This window comes from Necator americanus, chromosome V (genome assembly GCF_031761385.1).
Source record: "Necator americanus strain Aroian chromosome V, whole genome shotgun sequence".
NCBI lineage: Eukaryota > Metazoa > Nematoda > Chromadorea > Rhabditida > Ancylostomatidae > Necator > Necator americanus.
In genome coordinates, this window is record NC_087375.1 from 27,744,433 (window position 1) to 27,753,231 (window position 8,799).

The 8,799-nt window shown below is 43.8% G+C and overlaps 4 protein-coding genes across 6 annotated transcripts in view; all 4 read left to right on the forward strand.

Annotated features, from left to right (window-relative positions):
* Positions 1-7,123, forward strand: part of RB195_015425 (uncharacterized protein) — a gene marked incomplete at both ends in the record, with an annotated part of 58,169 nt that extends 51,046 nt beyond the window's left edge. For 2 of the 3 annotated variants that reach the window (XM_064206136.1, XM_064206135.1), the window contains 4 exons: positions 656-739; positions 817-918; positions 1,170-1,444; positions 1,506-1,947. In XM_064206136.1, the coding sequence (XP_064062012.1) occupies positions 656-739; positions 817-918; positions 1,170-1,444; positions 1,506-1,947 (903 nt within the window). Of the gene's footprint in view, positions 1-655; positions 740-816; positions 919-1,169; positions 1,445-1,505; positions 1,948-5,127; positions 5,221-6,931 lie in introns of those variants that run through there. The other variant, XM_064206134.1, reaches the window with a different exon arrangement.
* Positions 2,072-2,443, forward strand: RB195_015426 (uncharacterized protein; the record flags this gene model as incomplete). The annotated part of the gene is made up of 1 exon (XM_064206137.1): positions 2,072-2,443. The coding sequence occupies one exon, from the start codon at positions 2,072-2,074 to the stop codon at positions 2,441-2,443; it is 372 nt and encodes a 123-aa protein (XP_064062018.1).
* On the forward strand, positions 2,548-3,125 carry RB195_015427 (uncharacterized protein; the record flags this gene model as incomplete). The annotated part of the gene is made up of 2 exons (XM_064206138.1): positions 2,548-2,887; positions 2,944-3,125. The coding sequence occupies 2 exons, from the start codon at positions 2,548-2,550 to the stop codon at positions 3,123-3,125; spliced, it is 522 nt and encodes a 173-aa protein (XP_064062019.1).
* Positions 3,135-3,836, forward strand: RB195_015428 (uncharacterized protein; the record flags this gene model as incomplete). Its single annotated transcript, XM_064206139.1, has 1 exon — positions 3,135-3,836. One exon carries the CDS (start codon positions 3,135-3,137, stop codon positions 3,834-3,836), a length of 702 nt encoding a protein of 233 aa, XP_064062020.1.
* Positions 7,124-8,799: the final 1,676 nt, after the last annotated feature.

The following is an 8,799-nucleotide window of genomic DNA, read 5'->3' on the forward strand; positions in this document are numbered from 1 at the left end:
ATGGACCTCTCAAAACATTTCATTCTCATCTATTTTTCCAAATCTTATGTTAAAGAAGTTTCGTTTAAAAAAGAATGAAAACAAGCTGCTTCGAAACCAGTTCCATAATTATTAGATTGTTAAAATACAAACTCTGGACGCAGAAAGAATATTGGTAAATAGCAAAATTGTTCTTGTATACCGTTTTATTTAACTAGCTTTTCTTCTCGAGCAAGTTATATTTTGCTGCAACTACTGATTTTTTTCAAAGGAATATAACATTTATACAAAATACGGTATATATCAGCCACCAGATGCTCCTTGAAGCACAATCCGAAAGAAATAATTTTCTTAATTTCTACTTTAAAGAAATACGAACGGGAATTTGAAGGATGTGTGCCCTTCTACATTTCCCTAAGACTAAGGTGGGACTTTTACTCCAATTTGACAAATATCTCTTTTGTTGCTAGTTGACATAGAATATATTCAAGACCGCCCCAGTGCCAACCAACCCTTTCATCCTTGCGAGTTCAGTAAATTTCCTCCACCTTTTCTTATGTGATGACCGGCTCATAGTTTTACAACCTTTGATTGTAAAACTATGAGCCGGTCATATGAAACCTTTGATTGTCAGAAGTACATCTGAAACTTGTACTTTATCAGGCACTCACTTCAGGTTTTTGGCGATATTTCAAAAGAAGATTCTGATACTCGTTGTACTCTCCCGGATAACATGAACTACAACAATTATTCGTTAGAGGTAGTACTTGTACTTGTAGTTAAAATAGTTAAAAGTAAAAAAACAAAACAAATTTTCAAAAGAAAACTCTTCTATAGATCTTCTCCCCATTATCTCGTTGTTTTGAATTGGACGATGGTATAAGGATCGAAAATGAACGGGGTGCTACCAAATGGTTGCATACGGTTGGATGTTATGAGGTAAACAATTACTTCATTCATTGTACTATCAAGCCACAATATTAAAAGTATTAAACTCCTATTAAAAGTAGCGATACTTGATTATGTATAGCAAGTGTTGTGTTGAAGTCGATTCGTTGTCTCGAATTTCAAAGGTTTAGTTGCCTCGAACTGTATTTATATTAAATTATGCTGTTCTACAGGAATCTCTCTCAGTAGAGGGATCACAGCCGGTTAGGCCGTGATCCCTCTACTGAGAGAGATTCCTGCAGAACAGCATGATTTCGCGAGGCTACGTGGCGCGTCCCCGGGTGGCGGATAGGGGTCTAATCGCGGGACAAAACCGACCTTGTGCCTGCCCAGAGACTCGGGTGGATTCAGGAGATGGACTCCCTGTTTCTGCTAAGCCAGGACTGACTCATGACATCGTTGTATCCCGCACGTCGGTCCGGCCAAAAGCCTGCAATCAAATGACTGGGAGGTGCAAGGGAGGCGGTTTGGAGTCGCCTCCAACAAATAGGCTCCACATGCCCACTCCGGGAGAACGGTAGTTCTCTCAAAACCTCATGTAACCTGCCCATGGTTTCAAATTTTTATGCAAAACACAGTAATAGAAAAGAGCCTCCTGATTCCGGAGGAAAGCCTGGTACGGTAGCGCCAGGAAGGACGGGGTTGCAGAAGTCATATAGGCTACCGAAATGGAAAAGGACTAGGATGACGATCTGTACCTATAACGCACGTACGCTTGCATCGGAAGCGGCCATCGAACATCTGATGATGCTCAAGATCAAATACGACGTCATCGGACTGACCGAGACGAGACGACGTCACCCTCTACACGCCGTATATGAAACTGGAGAAGAACTGTTTTTGGGAACATGCGACAGTAGAGGTGTTGGTGGAGTTGGCGTCCTCGTCAATACGAGAACGGCAAAGAACGACATTTCAACGTCAAAGTTGGCCCAAGAAGAACGGCTGAGGAACTTCACATCAGGACCCACGGCCTACAATGGAATGACCAGGAGGAGAGGCTCTCCGAGTTCATCATGACGACTAGGACCATCCATGGGAACTCGCTACTCCAGAAGCCCTCCTCTGTACGGGGGACGTGGGAGTCACCCTGTGGAGGGTACCTAATGAAATAGACCACATCATCGTCAATAAAAGGCTCTGCATGACGGACGTCGCTGTCGTACCAAAGTTGTATACGGGATCGGACCATCGCCTCATCCAAGGAAGATTTTCCTTCACAAGGAGAGCAGAGAAAGCCGCCAAGTTCAGAGAGCGAAATCCCAGAACTATCATCAACTGGGATCTCTTCGCTACGCTAGCCGGCTTTTGGGGAGATTCCGCAATGGACAACATCGACGAGGAATATGACCGGCTCGTTGAACACCTTCACGACTGCGCGAAGAAGGCTGAGAGTTTTAAAACCATCAACAGACGCCTGTATTTTAAAGCTCTTGAGCTGATACGCCAGCAGCACGAGCCGCAGGGAACCAAGAACTCACGTCCGAGCTCGCAAAGCTTTGCAGAGAGGCCATAAAGGAAGACCTTAAAGAGAGAAGGGCAGAAGTGCTGGCTGAAGCTGCAGAGGCGGGAAAAAGCATATGATATGCACGTCGAGACTTCACCAGTCGCAAGACGAAGATGACTGCTCTCCGGAACCCGAAAGGAACAACCATTGCATCGAGAAGGGGAATGGAGAAAATCATCTACGACTTCTACTCCGATCTCTTCGACAGCCATGTCCACTTGCCTCCTCACCATCTGAGGGAAGACGGATATGTCACTCCAGAGCTTCTCCCGTCCGAAATACGACATGCCATCATGTCGGTAAAAAGTCGAACGGCACCCGGTCCCGACAGAATAAGACCAGAACAACTGAAGGACCTTCCGCCAGTACTCATCAACACCCTGGCGAGGCTCTTTACACGTTACCTGTCGGAATGCAAGGTTCCTAAACAGTACCGAAGACCGGCAAGACCGTGTTGGGGGGGGGGGGGGTCCATCAGGGTGATACAATCTCACCAAAAATATTCACAGTCACCCTCGAGAACGCAATGCGAAAGATGGAATGGGACGACATGGGAGTGAAGGTTGATGGTCGGCAACTACACCATTTGCGCCATGCGCTGATAACACCTAACATCAGCCAAAAGGAACGACTGCTGACCAAATTCGACGAAACATGTGGATGCATCGGTCTTCAGCTGAATCTACAATAGACGATGTTTATGCGGAACAGATGGGTCTCGGATGCCCCATTCACGCTCCACAGAACAAACATATCCGAATGCACCAGCTACGTTTATCTGGATCGGGAATTGAACATGATGAACGATCTGACCCCCGAGCTGGGCATGAGAAGACGAGCGGCTTGGAGAGCGTACAAGAGCATCGAGGATGTAGTGAAAAAGACCAGGAACACCCGGCTCCGTGCTCACCTCTTCAACACCACCGTACTTCCTGCTTTGACTTATGCTTCGGAAACCTGGGCATTTCGCAAGCAGGAAGAAAACGCGATGAGCGTCATTGAACGTACAGTTGTGAAAGTGATGCTAGGAGTATCCCGTTTCACGCAAGTGAGGGACGGGATTCGAAGTTTTCTCCTACGTCAGCGATCGAAGATTATAGATGCAGTCGCGTTTATCAAGGAAAGTAAAATAAGGTGGGCCGGACACGTGGTGCGCTTTACCGACAACCGTTGGACCAGAGCCTTGAGCGACTATGTTCCCCGCGATATTAAGCGCACTACAGGAAGACCGCCGACCCGATGGTCAGATTTCTTCACGAAGTCCTTCAAAGAAAAGTATGATGCTCTTCGTGTTCCACGCGAAAGGAGGAACCATTGGGCTACTCTGGCACGCGATCGAGACAAATGGAAGAATTACTGGCGTCCGCTCGACCAGTTCGAAGATCAACGGGAGTCAAGGTGATAAAGGTGATCAAGGTGATGCTGTTCTGGGCCCGCCTATACAACCTGCACGTGGTGGGCCCACCTTTGCTGTTTGCTTGTCCTTTCCGCTCGATAAAATGCAATCAGACACCTTAGCGTAAACCCTAGGAGCTGGAAGAGAAGAGATGAGTTTACATCCCAATTCATCGACGCCATCAGCTTGCGTGGCAAGGGTCAACTCTTCCACCGCTTAAGAATGGCACTTCAACCTTTAACTCGATTACGTCCTCACAATGAACGTCTATTTGTTAGACAAAATCTAGAACTGTCGCACCGTTTTTATCCCCAACCAAGTTCGTGCGATTAATTAATGAGATGGTTTGAAGAACCACTTCAACACCAGTCCGACATAACTAACTGCCTAGAGTGAAAACTTGAGCAAAATAATGAGCTGTGGTAGGACCCTTTCTGTTCAACCTTGCCGTCGATGACATCATGCGAAGACCAGTTGGCCAGAGTCCCGTCGTTGCAGGACAACCCTTGGTCGGACTCAAGTACTCCAACGGTGCAGTAATATTTGTTTCAAGAAGCGCGAAATTGCGGCATTTTGTCAACCTTGTGTTTAGCAACCTCTAGATTATGAGTTTGACATGATGCACACAAGCAAATGATGATCTCGCTCCCAAGAAGAATCAAGATGGAAGAAAAGGTTGAACTCGCAGATGTGGTTTATTTTCTGTGCTGCATGATGAGAAATAGAGAAAACAGCTACGAGGGAGGTATTCAACAAGGATGAATGAAGGCCTCTTTGTCATTCAAGTTCCAGAAGAAGTGCATGTGAGGGACGCCACTGCGGACGAGGTCAAGCTGTGACTCTACCTGTGACCTACCTCTACCCCTGGGATGACATAGTAGTGAAGGGTGATGGTCGACACGTACACCGATGAAATTGTTTTGATAACATCTACTAGCATCAGCCAAGCGGAACGAATGCTGACCGACGAACCATGTGGTTGCATCAGTCTTCTGGCGAATCTGAAAAAGACTTTGTTTATGCGGAACCGACTGGTCTCGGATGTCCCATGTCTCAATGAAACGAACATATCCGAATGCAGCAGGTCTGGGTCCAGAAATGAATATGAAGAACGACCTGACCCCTGAGGTGGGCAGGAGGAAACGACCGGCTTAGGGAGCTTATAAGAGCATCGAGGGTGCTGTGCACCTCATCCTTTATCCTTTAATCATGCCTTGAAGAAAACTTCAAATAAATTTTCCAAAAAGTGAAATGCAATAGAAATCATTCTTATTGAAGTGCATCACATAAAGTTTAGGCTATCTGCAACCAAAGCTTGTTATTCATTAAAACACAGTACTCTAAATTTTATCCATGCTACCGAAAAGGGCAGTTCATACATGTGGAAAAGGTATGAGTTTTTTTAATTTTCTTTAACAAATCAATGTCTAGCTCCTGGACTCCTAATTGGAGTGTCAACATTGGCTGAGGAGAATGGCCTACATCCAGTTCATTGTTCCAGTTCAAGAAATAAATAGTAAAGCCAACTAAGCCGTGCGCGCATATCCCATGTTGTCGTTGTCATTGTCATTAAGTGGGTTACATTAAGTTATACCCCACACCCATACTCTTCAAAACTTGTTAGTTTTTCAATCAGAAGTGATGATTGTCAGTCGATGTTTTAACCAGAAGCGTCTGATACTGTGACTGTAATACTTTCTGTGACGAAGCCCTGGGACAGAAGCTCGGTGGTTGAGACTCTAAGGACTGATACTCAAAAACGGAATTGGAACCAAAATTGATTTGAAACTCGGTAAACCCTTTCCAAATTCAGGGCCTCAAGTTGGCTGCAAGTTGCTTGTTTGTCAAAGCGACATGCGCTCATGCGGTTCGACGCACCACGCGCCGCGATCCACCCCAGACCTCCCATTGGACTGCCTTCGACCATGATCATAGGCTTTAAACGTCCTCCGAAACAAAAACTGCTCAATTCCTTCACTGATTTCAGATCCGCTGTTGAATTGTCTTTTGGGTATCAGCCTCCAGCTTCGGATCTCGGAGAATTATAAGGCTCCCAGGAAGATGGAATCTTGTGATAGATACTTACGGCGTCCCGTTGTCTTTCCATTTGTTTGAATAGGAGTCAGTTATGATTCTATCTGTCAGAATCACGCAGAAGAGTTGCACAATGACTTTTACTTCCACGAGTAACACAAACAACACCAATTTTGTTTTGCTTGACTTCCTGAAGAAGTTTCGCGCTTGGGTGGACGGTTTTCCTGCGATACGTCTCCTGTCTCTTGGTTCTGAGTCTATTCTGATCTCCACTCGCAGCCAGGGAATTATTTCGGGCACCTAGGGAGCCTTTATAAAGTTTTAGATATAGACAAGTATCATAAATGTGTCACTCGCTTCGTAGCTTTACATCCCTCTTGTCGTTGCACTTTCGTTTCAATGGTAATTCAAGAAATAGTGGGCTAACGAGATGAAGCAAATACACAAGAGAAGGCCTCGAATTCCAACAAAACGGATGAAACAAGAGTCCAGAATGTTTTTTAAGTCCCAACAGACATCTGGCGTCACTACGCATTCACAGTTACATTTTCTTTGACTGCGCTTTAGCGGGATGATCAGAAAATTGCTGTTGCTGCCCAACATTAACGAGAACAGGGCATAGGCTATGATATAACTTGTTATGATATAACTTTTGTTTTGCTATGATTATGCTGTGAACTTCTTTTTTTGAGTAGTAGCGCATACTCTTCGTAGAACTGATGCCCTTGAGAAAGCTCCCAACAATTGCACCAAAAACCCTCACCTATAGAGAGTAATTTGGCAAAATTACACTGTCTGCTCAGGTTTTAGGTACTAGATGCTTGGGGTAGACTGTGAACTATTTCAAAATGGAGGGAAACTGTCTCCACATGATTTTTCTGTCTATCTAAGGTCTTAATGAAACTGAAACCTTGGCTTGTCCAGAACCAAATGAATGCTCTTGTTGGCCCTACTCAAGGATTTGGGTCTCATCGAACGAGATCTTAATGGTTCAGAATAGTTACATTGAATAAAAAAATTTCTTAAATTTGTACATAACATTCCTATTTCTCAGAAGTTATATTCAGCGACTACACAGTATCGGCACAATCACAACTCGTATCATCTGTCCTTCTTGTGCTGAACTCTGCGGACAGCTGAACTGTGCACCTGAAAAAGTCGTTGATGAACGAATTGGTGATCCAGAAAGAGGAGGCACAGTTTTACCTGTGCCTTTTCCGTTCGCTTTTGTTTTAGTTTTATTCCGTTACTCAATTTAAAGAGTGTGCGTTCATCACACTTTGGCCCATTAATGTACTGTTTGTGTCATAAATTGTACTAAAACAAATTTCTTGTTCTTAAGTCATAGTTTGTATTACGACCGACAATACTTCTTCTTGTACGTTTCAAGTGTTCATCAACTTTATGCGCAGCTTCTTTACAAATAATAAACTTACAAATGTTTTTTTTTAATTCGACAGAAGCATAAATGGAGAAATTGAATTATTCAGGACCCATAATAAACAACTCCCAGAACATACACAACTGGCTAGAAAGATGGTAGTATGATCTTGTGAAACCGACTTAATTCGGAATTAGTGATAGATGCTAAGTTGCCAGCGTAGCCGAGTGTTTAGCGAGTGATTTTGCGCGAAAATCAGCTCTTCTAGCGCCGTCCACAATGACCTGGCTAAGTTCATGACGAGATAGTGTGTGGAGGTGCGGAGAAGCAAATAAGTTGCTCAACTGTGGCTTATTTTGCTTCCTTCGCATCGGATACTCTCTCGTCGAAGTGGTGTAATGTTCAAAAACGAAACCAGTGCAGTAACCAAAGTAGTTTAGCTGTGAGACCACACAAGACATAAAACGATAGAAAGATCTTATCCATATTTTTGATAGTGAAACAATCCGTCATCAAGATCGCCCCAAAGGATCACACTTGATGATGATTTTCTTGCTATTCTGAACTATGCATGGTGACGTCTGATTCGTTTCTCCGAACCAAACCGTGCAAAATCGTATTCAGTATTTGAAGTAAGCTGCCAATGTGACGACGAAGCATTAAATCGTTACATATAATAATAGTACGTGTACGTATGTGTGCGTTTGTGTGTCTGTGTGTCACAAAATATGAAAAAGAGAGGGAGACGGGTCTCACGGCGTCGGATTGGCGCGCTGACGCCAGAAAGCTGCATAATGATGTGGGACGGGTCTCACTGCGTCAGATTGGTGCGTCGGCAGACCGGTGAAATGAGTTGGAACGGATCCCAATTGCTTCGGATTTGTGAAACGGATACAATGGCGTCGAGTTTAAGTGAATAGAAAAGTGAAAGTTTCCTTCTTCTATTTTTCCCAACTGGCTGTAGAGAAAGTAAGACACCGCAGAGACAAAAATTTGCAGTTGAAGGTTTCCCTTGATGTTCTACCGAAAGATGGTAATGAATTTCCAGTTGTACCACCGTAGTCGCGCAAAGAGAAAAAAAGCGAAGATTCAGATTTTCGACTGTGCGCCAAAATGTGTGACTTCGAACAAAGCCCAATAACTTAGTTCATGCAAGAACTTACTCAGTTTGAATTGTTTTATAGGGGAGAAGTTTTTCTACTAGAGCTTTATTTTACTTTTCTCGTATCTCTTCTCGTTCTCTCAAAAATTGGTTGAGGAAAAGTTGGTAATTTGCTAAAACTCACAATCTTTTCTCAAGCAACTCTCAAGAAAAAAAAAGCCAGATTTTTCCTGGAAACGTTGATGCAACTCTTTTACAATGCAAACCATCTCCAATAAAATGCACACTACATCTCTAATTTGCGACAAATTATAAACGATTGTTCCAATCTACTCAACACCAGCACAGTCTTGCATTCATCCCCAACCAGGATCAGTGTTAATTGCTGAAATCACCTTCAAATCGCGCGTAAATGATGCTGTTTTTATTCATCTACATTTATTTAACTTATT